Genomic DNA, 14619 nt, shown 5'->3' on the forward strand with positions numbered 1-14619 from the left:
AACAATGGAATGGTTTAACACAAAACATATCCATGTGTTAGAATGGCCCAGTCCAAGTCCAGATCTAAATCCAATCGAGAGTCTGTGGCAAGATCTGAAAACTGCTGTTCACAAACGCTGTCCATCTAATCTGACTGAGCTGGAGCTGTTTTGCAAAGAAGAATGGGCAAAGATTTCAGTCTCTAGATGTGCAAAGCTGGTAGAGACATACCCTAAAAGACTGGCAGCTGTAATTGCAGCAAAAGGTGGTTCTACAAAGTATTGACTCAGGGGGCTGAATAATTACGCACACCCAACTTTGCAGTTATTTATTTGCAAAAAAATGTTTGGAATCATGTGTGATTTTAATTCCACTTCTCACGTGTACATCACTTTGTATTGGTCTTTCACGTGGAATTCCAATAAAATTGATTCATGTTTGTGGCTGTAATGTGACAAAATGTGGAAAAGTTCAAGGGGGCCGAATACTTTTGCAAGCCACTGTAAACATGTTTCTTTCTTCACCCATATCACTGGAAAAATGCTTACCTGTTGACAGCGTAACCAGCCCACAATACAGCGTGTTATTCGGCTTATTTTACCCCGCTGTGCTTAGTTGGGAGCACCATTTTTTCCTGAAACTGAAAAGAAAATTACTGAGCTGCTCACATATGTGTAGAAGGGCTTTCTAAACACTAAAATAATAAATCTGAGGCCAGATCTTTAAAATATTTTTGTTATGTGGTTCAAATGCGGATTTTTCTGAGTTGAAGAAGGACTTCTTTTACTGTGACAGCATGACTTTTCACTTCTTTCCTTTTCAGATGTTGTATTAACAGGAATAGTGAAGTGCACTGAATATACCACTGGATAGCATCAGAGGAGTTTTCAGCACTCATATTTTAAGCTTAGTCAAGACCAGATATTTAAGGAGCGGCTGTGGCAGCAGTTTGTTGCCTGATTATTGTCTCCTCTACAGCATTAACTCATGCACGCATCCCTGCAGTATTTATAAGTTTGCAAGTCTGACACAGAAAGCAAATAATTTATTTTGTCCTGAGTGAATGCCCCTTAAAACTCACCTATTTCAGACTTGCAATTTAATACTATACAATATAGCAAATCTGCAACTTGATAGTGTTAAATAAAAGGATTTTCTTTTAAACTTGAAGCTTTGAAAATCGTTCCTTTTTCCATTAGGACAGAAATTAATATAAATCAAATTTGTTTAGGCGAATAGAAAATATTTTTAAAGATGTATATGGAAAACATGTTGATGCAGAAACATTTATTGAAGCTTCTGAGTTATTTGTGTAATCTTCTCCCGAAGTTCTCGGATAGATTTGGCCTTTAGATTGGGAATTTAACATCTTGTACAAAATTAAAGTTTTTAATTTAAGTTTGGTAGAATTCTATTTCAAAGAAAAACACGATTCTCTGCTAAGTTAATGACATCACATTCTACATTCTAAGCAGATGACATCACACTCAATTTGCTCTATCAGATCAAAGGAGCACGTGACATCTCAAAAGTCCTTAAATAGGACCACAGCGTGCTCTCAGTATGTCTCAGAACTGTGCGACTCTTTAGGAACACACCACGAGCCAACCTTTAGGAAAACGATTTGAAACGTTCAGTGTATGCAACGAAAACAAGTCCAAACCCTGATCAAATAGAAAAAAATCTTCATTGTACATTGTAAGAGCAAAGACAAGAAGAATGCAGAGTATGCAGCAAAACGTTGATCCCCAGGAAGGAACCTCATCGGCCGCTGTTCGCCCTAACACAAAAGCGAAGCAGCCAAACCCAAAGCAAAGAGGGAAAAACCGGGCACCAAATGAGGTGACTTCATCTGCCAAACCAAAGGGTGAAAATAAGAATAAAAAGCAAAAAAATGCAAACCCCAGAGCCAGAAACCCTGGACCCAATCGAGGGCATGGGCCACATCAGCCCAATCCCCACTTTAACCCCAATAATGGGCCTGGGCAGCATTGCTACAATCCACACTTTTTACCGAACCGAGGGCCTGTGCCACATCAGCCCAATCCCCACTTTAACCCCAATAATGGGCCTGGGCAGCATTGGTACAAGCCACACTTTTTACCGAACCGAGGGCCTGTGCCACATCAGCCCAATCCCCACTTTAACCCCAATAATGGGCCTGGGCAGCACTGGTACAAGCCACATTTTTTACCGAACCGAGGGCCTGTGCATCATCAGCCTGACTTTAGAACCAATGATGGACCATCTCAACCACAGCCTAATCCTCACTTAATGCCAAATGATGGCAAACGTCCACATAGTGAGACCGATGAAATGGCTGCACTGAGATTCCACCTGCAGGAGGCTCAGCACATGAGTAAAACCAATCTCTACAATATGACAGCCGCGAACCACAAAGCCTCTGCGGCTAAAACACAAAACAATTGGCTTCGCCTGAAGCTACAGTGCTGCAGAGGAAATGCTGAGAAAAAAATTCTTGAGCTCAAAAAACAACTGGAACAGGCTCACAGAAGCAGACCCGAGGAGAATCTCACCCCTGATGTGCCTGAGGCTCCTGTTCAAAACAGCAACACAGCTGTCACAGCTGCAGAGCTGAGTGTGGACGCTTCAACACAAACTACAGAAGCTCCGCACACAGACTCTGCAGAGGTGAAAACTGTTCGGGAAGCTGAGTTGGAGGTCCAATGTAAAAAACAGCAGGAAGAGATCGAACAACTCCGCGAGCAGCTCCTCAAAACACAGAAAAACCTAGAAGAGGAAGTTGCAAAACGTAAAGAACAGGAAGAAAGAGCCTCCTGTGAGTTCGCTGAGCTCATAGTCAAATTCTGCCTCAGTGAGGCTGTTTGTGAGGCAAATAATTTGGAGGTCCAAAACTTAAAAGAAGAGCTGGAAAAAACCAGAGCTTTCTACCTGGAGATTGTAACGAGGAAAAACCAGGAGAACGCAACAATCCGCAAACAACTCAAGAAAACAGAAGATGAAAAGATCATTCTTCAGGAGTCTTTGCGGTCTCTGCAAGAGACAATAAAAAAGGAAGAACCTGAGTCCAACGTTGGCAATCAGGATCATTCTCCAGCCAAAAAAGAGACCATAGATCAAAAAGAGACCAGGGTTAACAAAGCAGAAAATTCTCCAGCCCAAGTCGAGACACTCCAGGAGAATAAGCAAGAAAAAGAGGAGGCCAGTACTACCAAACCAGAAAATCCAGAGGCCCGAGATGACAACATGCAGAGAGAAAAGCCAAAAAAGAAAAAGAAGCGCAACTGGTTTCTGAGACTGTTCACTTAAGTGACTTCAACTCTGTCTCCTATAAAATCAAAGTTATATACAACTAAATATTAACAGTTACTTCAACTCCCTAAACATAAATTTTAAAGCATATTTGCTTTAATATTTAGTTGTGTATACATTTGTCATCGGCTCCACCCCTCCCAACCGGTCGCGGCAGATGGCCGCCCCTCCCTGAGCCTGGTTCTGCCGGAGGTTTCTACCTTTTTAAAGGTAGTTTTTCCTCCCCACTGTCGCCAAGTGCTTGCTCATAGGGGATTGTTGGGTTTTTTCTTTAATTCAGTTCAGTTCAATTCATTTGTATGTAAATACTGTTGAATTGAATTGAACTGAATTAAAGAAGATTTATAGGAGACAAAGTAAGTCACAGAGTGAACCAGGGTATTATAACATCTTACCCATAAAAATAAAAAATTGGATTAACCAAAACATCTGTTGTCTGAACCTGTAATTTTGTCTCATTTAAAACATGTAAAAATGTCAAATTAGAACAATCTAACAGCAGAAATAAAAATGTTTACATGCTGCTTGAAAACATTGTTCTGTGAATGATATCTACTGTATCTGTGCTGTTGATGCCTTTTGAAAGCATTCCTAATAGCATCTATCAAGTAATATGCCTTGCTCAATGGTTCATGGAAGTATTAACAGTTTTGGTAACTGACTTTGTAAATTGAAATTCTACAGCCTTACACTAGTAAACGTTTGTGCTACACACGGAAGACAGGTATAGTCAGCTCAGTATCCAGTGGGAAGTTTTCTCTTTGGCATCCACAGATGCAACAGCTCATAACTAAATGGTGCAAACAGAGGTGAATCCACCTAAGCAGCACTTGTACGATTGCCCCCCGGCTCCAACTCCCGGTAAACTGAAGACAGATTCAACCATCTGTGTGTTGAAAAATATTAATGAGTCCACACCGCATTTTCTTCTTAGTAATAGCCATGTAACAATAGAAATATAGAAACAGTAATTAATCAGATTACTAGTTACTGAAAAAAGTAACGGCCGTTATTCCCATCACTGATAATGACACGATTATTTGCATTTCCACTACTTATAAACTAGTGTCAGTATTTAATGATCAATATCCACAAATAAGAATTGGAAATAAATGGCACTGGATAAGCACAAATCTGACTGAGAACTTAAACTTCACCTTAATTTGTCTGTCTGTCCTGCTCACATCTCCAATGTTTGTACACGTTGTCATTAGCGTGTCTTCACTCAGCCACTCCACATCAGCCACACCGCTTTACTAACTAAAACACCGGGATCGGCACATAAGGACGCCGTCATAACCCGTCAACGACACTGATTAACGTTTATATGAATGTGAGTGGCATCGTTGGCTGGAGCAGCCAGTTACCGGTCACTCACTGACTCACACTCCAAAACAGCACAGAATCAATTGTTATGTATTTATTTTAATTCCAGGTTTGATTTTTTTCTGTTTTGTTTTGGGGGGTTTTGTGCGCAGTGCAGATTTTGTGTGCGCGGAGACCGTGTCAGCAGTGCGCAGCTTAGAGGGAAAAGTGCAGACAGATGCTTTATCCTTAACACTTTTTATTAGCCAGCTGTAATAAAGATCCGGTACATGGTAGGTGGCTATAATTGCAGGCAGATAGAAGCAAAGTGATGAATATTGTTTGGGACATTTAATTAATTAATTCTTAATGTTTGAAAGACCACAGATAATGAATTAAAAGGAAAACTGTTGCAGGTTATGGATGCGAGTGGAAGTGGTCCTCTGTGACATGACCACTGGGACAGAAGACTGGGCAGCTGAGCACTCCTCTGAAGCAGTACAAACTACAGAACTAACTGAACCTCCATCCGCTATATAAATGTGATATTAAAATAATATTAATACAAGAAATACAAACTTCTAATTCTAATGATTTCACAAAGCTTCAAATAGCTCCATGTGCTTGCTGATTATATTGTAGATGGATGACTTTCCTTACACACTTGGAAAAATGAGACATTACATTTAAATGAGATGTCTGTTCCCCCTGATGTAACCCAGCTCTGAAACAATTTGTCCAAAAACAACAACAAAAAAAACGCGTTAGCTTGTGTAAATCTGAACACATCTTCTTCAAGAGTGCAGTGCAGTGTACAACAACAACAACAAATCATCAATCTGTCGATCCACTCGACATCTATCAATTAAAAAAAAAAAAGAAAGTAAGCTTTAAATTTGTCACGGTTTGGCATGGCAGACCGTGGGGGGTGTAGGGAAGGAGGACCCAGGCGCGGTACTCTGTGTGCGAACAGTACAAAACAACAATAAATCCCCGTGTTTTCCCCAGACTCCCGTGTCGTGTCCTCCTAGTGCTCTCTGCTCCCGTGTCTGCACTCCCGGTGCTCGCTGCTCTTCAGGCCTTCCACGCTCCTCCTGCGGGAAACAATAGCGGCAGCTGTCAGGACACTAAACAATGGCAGGCATGCACTTAACGACAAAACCTAAACTGGATGATTAACGTGAAGTCTCAAGCAATGATCACCAGGCCCGAAGGCGCCTGCAAACCAGTGTTCATACACACACACACACACACACACACAAGCACGGAGAAAGAGCAGCAGCAACACCAAAAATACATATAATGTCACCAGTCCATGACTGCCCAGGGATCCTGGGCCGCCCAGACCCAGGACCCTGACAAAATTTCCAGTTGAACAGATCCCACCGCGCAGTCCTTTTCTTTTAAAAATAGTCCCTCCTCTTCCGCTCCTGTCCTGTGTTTCCTACATCATTCTCCATCTCTGAGTGATGTTATCTCATAGTCTTTTCTCTCCCTCGGTAATACTACAAATGTACATTTAGAATCAGAATCAGAATCAGAAAGGGTTTTATTGCCAAATGTTGAGCAGGTTTACAACATTAGGAAATTGCTGCGGTGCTTAGTGCAAACATACTGTCATAAATAACGCTTAAATAGACATGAGAAAAAAAAAATAAGAATAAGAATTAAAAGTGCTAAGTAGATAGATATATACATGAGTGCAGGTGGTGATCAGTGCCAAACATGGAATGATGCAGTGAACATAGCGTAGGGTCATGTGTTAGTGGTGGGAACAGTCATACGGTTATTGTTCATGTGTCCAACAGCAGAGGGGAAGAAACTGTTCTTATGGCGAGAGGTTCTGGTGCGAATGGACCGGAGCCTCCTGCCTGAGGGGAGCAGGTCAAACAGACTGTGTCCAAGGTGAGAAGGGTCAGCTGAGATCCGAGCTGCACGCCCCAGTGTCCTGGAGGTGTACAGGTCCTGCAGAGATGGGAGTCTGCAGCCAATCACCTTCTCAGCAGAGCGCACAACACGCTGCAGTCTCTGTTTGTCCCTGATAGTGGCTCCAGCGTACCACACGGTGATGGAGAAGGTGAGGATGGACTCGGTGATTGCAGTGTAGAATTGCATCATCGTCCGTGTTGGCAGGTTGAATTTCTTCAGCTGCCTCAGGAAGTACATCCTCTGCTGGGCTTTCTTAATGACGGAGGTGATGGTGGGCTCCCACTTCAGGTCCTGGGTGATGGTGGTACCCAGGAAGCGGAATGAGTCCACAGAGGTGATGAGGGTGTCAGTCAGGATGATTAGCTAGCTGGCACACTGTGTGACTGTAACTGCACAGAAGCAGTCTGTTTGCTGATATTTGTTGGACTGTTTAGAAGGTTACATGTGTATTACTGTTAAAGTATACAATCAAGAGAGGGTTTCACTTGTTTGTTTTTGGAACTTTGTTTAAAGTTGTAACTTTCACTGGTGTGATATCTCACCACTAGATGTCAGTAGAGTACAGACTGCAGTCAGCTGAGTTCTGTTGTCTTACCCCCTCTAAAGTGCATAATCCTAGCAATGGTGGCTGCAGGAGGACGAAAAACTGTGACTGGTTGATCCATATGGAGTGCAGGCTGTCAGTCTGCTCTTTACCTGAGCTCTGAATAGAGCTTTGTTAGTTACTGAAGGCCATTTCTGTCGAATGACAGTGATACTGAGCTGAGTTGCTGAGTTTGTCCTGAACTTCTTTTGTTGGTAAGTGCTGCTGTTTTTGTCACTGTAAGCCTCTGTTAGCTGGTGTTAGTAAAACTTTCATTGTTGGACGCTTAGAGAATAAATCCTCAAATGATGTGCGGGTATCACACTGTTTACCAGAGGGAAAGTGTGATTTTCTTAGGAGACTCAGTGATAATATTAGCTGGCAAAATGTTAGCTTATAACCAGCTGGTGTTGTTGTTATTAAGCCAGGTCGTTGTCAGCTGTCTGGAGGGTCACATGTCTAATCTTCTGACAATAAATAACTGCGAAAATGTCTGGAATCGTTAATAAAGACATTTGGGACAGTTGTTAAATTGTATAACTCTCTCAATGCTCTCTACCTGACCACCTAAAATTGAGCCTTCTGATAATATGATGTAACTGAGATTCATTATGGTCAGCAGAATTTCTTTTTATTGCTGAATGTTGGAGGCACTGCCTTTCAAAGCAGAGACGTCGCCCTGATAGGATGATCGCTCTGCTGCAAGGCTGACTCAGAGAGCAAGTTTAGAATAACCAGTTAACCTAACACATATGTCTGTGGATGTGGAAGGAAACCAGAGCACTGAGAGAAAACCTACATAAAGAAAAGGGAACAGATGGGCTGTGGATCTTTGTGCCCTTTACCACCATGCCAAGTACCAAATAATCATATAGCCCACTGTAGAGTAGCCAAATGTGGTAAAAGATATTAATTATTTTTCATGTATTAGTATTAGTAATGTTGAAAGACACATGTATATTTAACAGGCTGTATCACCTTTTTTTTTTTTTTTTTTAATAAAATTCAGATTTGTTTTGCAGCTCTATATAGATTCTTTTTGGCCACTAAAATGCTCAAAAATGATATTTTGGGAGCACAGGTTGCTCACCCCAGAAGTGGAATAGCTACTTCTGAGGAAAAACGTTCTGATTTGGCTTTCATGAAGACCAGAAAACAAAGAAACCCGAGTCTGACTACATGATTGTCCAACAATCATAATATTCTGGTTGTAAGGAAATGTACTCAAAGGAGAGTTCATGTATAAACCAAGAAGAATAGTGAAAAATATCTGATTTCAAATAGTGGGTTAATCAATGGAAGAAAAAAATGTAAGAAATTTAAGCACAGAAACAACTTGTTAAAATTGTGTGTGTGTGTGTGTGTGTGTGTGTGTGTGTGTGTGTGTGTGTGTGTGTGTGTTGTGTATAAGCAACTGTTGTGCTATGAGGTACTCTGACGTCAGCACTCGGTAGCATATTGCCTTTAGTGTGTTGACTAAAACCACAATATGGGCAGATAAAACAAGGAGTCATTCTGACCTTCATCTACAGGTGGATGATCTAAGATCATTTAATCACATAAAATAAAACTCAGTGAATTGTAAACGGATGTAAATAAAAGCTTGAATATGCATTTAACTTATAATGTGACCACTGTTTGTTTTTAACAATCGAATGCTCTCTGCTCTCTCGTCTTCAGCTTGTTCAGAATGCTGCAGCCCGACTCTTGACAGGCACTCGTAAACGTGACCATATTTCCCCAGTCTTGGCTCGTTTACACTGGTTTCCAGTATGTTCTAGAATTGATTTTAAGATTTTATTGCTTGTTTGTAAGTCTCTAAATGGATTAGCTGCCTCATAGCTCTCTGATCTTTTAACTAAAAACACTGCAAATAGAACTTTTCAGTCAGCTGTTACATTGCTTCTGATTGTTCCTAAAGCACAGAGGAGACCAAGCGTTTGCCTGACCCTTTGGAACAGTCTGCCTCTTCAAAGTAGGACGTCTCCACCACTTTAAATCCCGTCTGAAAGCACATTTCTACTCCCTAGCTTTTAATTGTGACTGAGTTTTTGTTTTGTTCTCTTTAGGTGTGTTTGTTTTACTTTTTGCTTTGTATAGCACTTTGGTCAACCTCTGTTGTTTTTAAATGTGCTTATAAATAAACTGATTGATTGATTGATTGATTGCTTGAATACTATAAAGTGTGTGAATGGGGGAAAAATACATTTTGGTTGTGTTGTTATGGGTGTTCTTCAGTTTATTTCATACAAAGGATGAATAATGAAGAAAAATATTCTCGATGTTTGCATTTTTATTGTTAAAAACATCTCAAGATGGTGCTCAGGCACATTTCCATAACAGATGGTGTAAGATCTTCATGCAGTACTGGTGAGACGATCGGTGGGACAGAAGGTTAGGCAAGTGGACACTCCTCTGTAGAAGGAAAAATGGAAAGTGTAAGGTGATCAGTGCACAACATCACTGTATTCCAAGCTGTTTTTATATAGAACTTCACCACCAATGTAAAAGTACCGCTTTTAGGAAGAAGGACAGTATTTTCAGGAAGGATGCCGGTCTGCAAGCAGAACTGCCTGAACTTCTCCTGCACCTCATCGCTGAGATCCAAACTACGTCCTGTGAAGCCACGTGATGTAAATCTGCTGCAGTGGGTGTAACTTTGCTAAACGGTTTACTGAACACAGCTAAATGCAACTTTACCAAATAGTCTGTTAATGACAAAGGTTTCATTCCCTCTGGTGTTGAAGGAATAGGTCAGGGCGTACTCATCATACTTCACATCAACCATAAGCATGTCACTCACATACCCCCAGTCTGACAAAAAGGAAAAAAGCAGAAGAGAATATGTGAAAAAACAATACTGGATGATGATGATGGGAAATTATTCGTTTCCTCTCTTTGTGGGCGTACTCACGCCGACTCTTGTATGTGAATTTTCCAGGCACCTCGGTCTTGTTGGCTAAATTCTCCATTTTCTGACATGTATCATTACTGTCGCAAAGACATCACATTAATCTCCAGTGTAAATATTTTAATGCTATTCAAATGATATTTGCTCTGTCTGTCCTCTCGCACTCACGTAAGACTGAAGAACGACAACTCAAGACCTCCATCTTCAGTTGGCGTAATGATGGCCGTGCCGGTCTTCATATTGGCTTTGCGACTGACAAACCACTGGCCATTAGAGCAAATTCCAGTCCGGTACCACTTACCTGCCATCTGTGGACACACAAATGGAAAGCATTGAGAATTAGACAGAAGCACAAGAGCTGTTTGTTGTAACACAGAATATGTATTATCACACAAAATCCAGCGTGAAACATAACCACATAACATAAATGGTGAAGTCATTATAAAAGTAAATTGTGCAAAGGTTAGCCTCCCGTGTAGACTGCTAAACTGTCTTGGGGGGGGGGGTCCCTGCTTATCCCTGTTAGATAACCTCCAGTACCCCCTTTCCATGGCCCTAAGATAGAGACATGGTTATGAAAATAGATGGGTGGTAAAATAAAAATGATTATCAATGATTCTTACCGCCTGTAAATCAAAGTCTGCCTGAGGTAGGATTTCAGAGGAAGAAACCATGAGGGAGCACAGTACCACTCCCAGAAGGGTGCGAAGTGAAGCCATAGCTGCTGATAAGTGGAGAAATGATGATGGAGGAGATCGCAAATGAAGATCTGGAAGTTGCTGCCTGGTGACTCTTTATATAGAAGAGTGAGATTATCTCCCCACCAACAGCTGCACTTATACAAACCCCAGGTTCTGTGACGGCTTTGAACGTGTGACATTTTATGCAAACACTTGGTCAGTTTCATAACCACAAAGTTTATTCCTGCAGGGGCAGAATTGTATCCACTGTGTCCCTTGAACTTTTCCAAATTTTGTCACATTACAGCCACAAACATGAATCAATTTTATTGGAATTCCACGTGAAAGACCAATACAAAGTGGTGTACACGTGAGAAGTGGAACGAAAATCATACATGATTTCAAACATTTTTTACAAATAAATAATTGGAAAGTGGGGTGTGCGTAATTATTCAGCCCCCTTTGGTCTGAGTGCAGTCAGTTGCCCATAGACATTGCCTGATGAGTGCTAATGACTTAATAGAGTGCACCTGTGTGTAATCTAATGTCAGTACAAATACAGCTGCTCTGTGACGGCCTCAGAGGTTGTCCAAGAGAATATTGGGAGCAACAACACCATGAAGTCCAAAGAACACACCAGACAGGTCAGGGATAAAGTTATTGAGAAATTTAAAGCAGGCTTAGGCTACAAAAGGATTTCCCAAGCCTTGAACATCCCACGGAGCACTGTTCAAGCGATCATTCAGAAATGGAAGGAGTATGGCACAACTGTAAACCTACCAAGACAAGGCCGTCCAGCTAAACTCACAGGCCGAACAAGGAGAGCGCTGATCAGAAATGCAGCCAAGAGGCCCATGGTGACTCTGGACGAGCTGCAGAGATCTACAGCTCAGGTGGGGGAATCTGTCCAAAGGACAACTATTAGTTGTGCACTGCACAAAGTTGGCCTTTGTAGAAGAGTGGCAAGAAGAAAGCCATTGTTAACAGAAAACCACAAGAAGTCCCGTTTGCAGTTTGCCACAAGCCATGTGGGGGACACAGCAAACATGTGGAAGAAGGTGCTCTGGTCAGATGAGACCAAAATGGAACTTTTTGGCCAAAATGCAAAACGCTATGTGTGGTGGAAAACTAACACTGCACATCACTCTGAACACACCATCCCCACTGCCAAACACGGTGGTGGCAGCATCATGCTCTGGGGGTGCTTCTCTTCAGCAGGGACAGGGAAGCTGGTCAGAGTTGATGGGAAGCTGGATGGAGCCAAATACATGGCAATCTTGGAAGAAAACCTCTTGGAGTCTGCAAAAGACTTGAGACTGGGGCGGAGGTTCACCTTCCAGCAGGACAACGACCCTAAACATAAAGCCAGGGCAACAATGGAATGGTTTAACACAAAACATATCCATGTGTTAGAATGGCCCAGTCCAAGTCCAGATCTAAATCCAATCGAGAGTCTGTGGCAAGATCTGAAAACTGCTGTTCACAAACGCTGTCCATCTAATCTGACTGAGCTGGAGCTGTTTTGCAAAGAAGAATGGGCAAAGATTTCAGTCTCTAGATGTGCAAAGCTGGTAGAGACATACCCTAAAAGACTGGCAGCTGTAATTGCAGCAAAAGGTGGTTCTACAAAGTATTGACTCAGGGGGCTGAATAATTACGCACACCCAACTTTGCAGTTATTTATTTGCAAAAAAATGTTTGGAATCATGTATGATTTTAATTCCACTTCTCACGTGTACATCACTTTGTATTGGTCTTTCACGTGGAATTCCAATAAAATTGATTCATGTTTGTGGCTGTAATGTGACAAAATGTGGAAAAGTTCAAGGGGGCCGAATACTTTTGCAAGCCACTGTAAACATGTTTCTTTCTTCACCCATATCACTGGAAAAATGCTTACCTGTTGACAGCGTAACCAGCCCACAATACAGCGTGTTATTCGGCTTATTTTACCCCGCTGTGCTTAGTTGGGAGCACCATTTTTTCCTGAAACTGAAAAGAAAATTACTGAGCTGCTCACATATGTGTAGAAGGGCTTTCTAAACACTAAAATAATAAATCTGAGGCCAGATCTTTAAAATATTTTTGTTATGTGGTTCAAATGCGGATTTTTCTGAGTTGAAGAAGGACTTCTTTTACTGTGACAGCATGACTTTTCACTTCTTTCCTTTTCAGATGTTGTATTAACAGGAATAGTGAAGTGCACTGAATATACCACTGGATAGCATCAGAGGAGTTTTCAGCACTCATATTTTAAGCTTAGTCAAGACCAGATATTTAAGGAGCGGCTGTGGCAGCAGTTTGTTGCCTGATTATTGTCTCCTCTACAGCATTAACTCATGCACGCATCCCTGCAGTATTTATAAGTTTGCAAGTCTGACACAGAAAGCAAATAATTTATTTTGTCCTGAGTGAATGCCCCTTAAAACTCACCTATTTCAGACTTGCAATTTAATACTATACAATATAGCAAATCTGCAACTTGATAGTGTTAAATAAAAGGATTTTCTTTTAAACTTGAAGCTTTGAAAATCGTTCCTTTTTCCATTAGGACAGAAATTAATATAAATCAAATTTGTTTAGGCGAATAGAAAATATTTTTAAAGATGTATATGGAAAACATGTTGATGCAGAAACATTTATTGAAGCTTCTGAGTTATTTGTGTAATCTTCTCCCGAAGTTCTCGGATAGATTTGGCCTTTAGATTGGGAATTTAACATCTTGTACAAAATTAAAGTTTTTAATTTAAGTTTGGTAGAATTCTATTTCAAAGAAAAACACGATTCTCTGCTAAGTTAATGACATCACATTCTACATTCTAAGCAGATGACATCACACTCAATTTGCTCTATCAGATCAAAGGAGCACGTGACATCTCAAAAGTCCTTAAATAGGACCACAGCGTGCTCTCAGTATGTCTCAGAACTGTGCGACTCTTTAGGAACACACCACGAGCCAACCTTTAGGAAAACGATTTGAAACGTTCAGTGTATGCAACGAAAACAAGTCCAAACCCTGATCAAATAGAAAAAAATCTTCATTGTACATTGTAAGAGCAAAGACAAGAAGAATGCAGAGTATGCAGCAAAACGTTGATCCCCAGGAAGGAACCTCATCGGCCGCTGTTCGCCCTAACACAAAAGCGAAGCAGCCAAACCCAAAGCAAAGAGGGAAAAACCGGGCACCAAATGAGGTGACTTCATCTGCCAAACCAAAGGGTGAAAATAAGAATAAAAAGCAAAAAAATGCAAACCCCAGAGCCAGAAACCCTGGACCCAATCGAGGGCATGGGCCACATCAGCCCAATCCCCACTTTAACCCCAATAATGGGCCTGGGCAGCATTGCTACAATCCACACTTTTTACCGAACCGAGGGCCTGTGCCACATCAGCCCAATCCCCACTTTAACCCCAATAATGGGCCTGGGCAGCATTGGTACAAGCCACCGTTTTTACCGAACCGAGGGCCTGTGCCACATCAGCCTAATCCCCACTTTAATCCCAATAATGGGCCTGGGCAGCACTGGTACAAGCCACATTTTTTACCGAACCGAGGGCCTGTGCATCATCAGCCTGACTTTAGAACCAATGATGGACCATCTCAACCACAGCCTAATCCTCACTTAATGCCAAATGATGGCAAACGTCCACATAGTGAGACCGATGAAATGGCTGCACTGAGATTCCACCTGCAGGAGGCTCAGCACATGAGTAAAACCAATCTCTACAATATGACAGCCGCGAACCACAAAGCCTCTGCGGCTAAAACACAAAACGATTGGCTTCGCCTGAAGCTACAGTGCTGCAGAGGAAATGCTGAGAAAAAAATTCTTGAACTCAAAAAACAACTGGAACAGGCTCACAGAAGCAGACCCGAGGAGAATCTCACCCCTGATGTGCCTGAGGCTCCTGTTCAAAACAGCAACACAGCTGTCAC

At 41.7% G+C, this 14619-nt stretch overlaps 1 protein-coding gene across 1 annotated transcript; it reads right to left on the reverse strand.

Moving 5' to 3' along the window:
- Positions 1 to 9366: 9366 nt before the first annotated feature.
- LOC146379179 (lipocalin-like) lies at positions 9367 to 10836 on the reverse strand. The gene is made up of 5 exons (XM_084940440.1): positions 10626 to 10836; positions 10171 to 10310; positions 10006 to 10082; positions 9606 to 9905; positions 9367 to 9506 (listed from the first exon to the last, which is right to left on the reverse strand). Exons 1-4 carry the CDS (start codon positions 10719 to 10721, stop codon positions 9763 to 9765), a joined length of 456 nt encoding a protein of 151 aa, XP_084796566.1. The 5' UTR covers positions 10722 to 10836; the 3' UTR covers positions 9367 to 9506; positions 9606 to 9762.
- Positions 10837 to 14619: the final 3783 nt, after the last annotated feature.

Source organism: Perissodus microlepis, chromosome 10 (genome assembly GCF_051167445.1).
Source record: "Perissodus microlepis isolate ML-2025 ecotype Zambia chromosome 10, ASM5116744v1, whole genome shotgun sequence".
NCBI classification, from domain to species: Eukaryota; Metazoa; Chordata; class Actinopteri; order Cichliformes; family Cichlidae; genus Perissodus; species Perissodus microlepis.

What these genes read in the sequence shown, in the direction of transcription:
- LOC146379179 (XM_084940440.1), bottom strand. Translation starts at nt 10,721, where the DNA reads ATGGCTTCACTTCGCACCCTTCTGGGAGTGGTACTGTGCTCCCTCATG. An exon ending in TTGTCGTTCTTCAGTCTTAC is followed by an intron (nt 10,083 to 10,170) that starts GTGAGTGCGAGA and finishes TCTTTGCGACAG; the next exon opens with TAATGATACATGTCAGAAAA. An exon ending in ATTCACATACAAGAGTCGGC is followed by an intron (nt 9,906 to 10,005) that starts GTGAGTACGCCC and finishes CCTTTTTGTCAG; the next exon opens with ACTGGGGGTATGTGAGTGAC.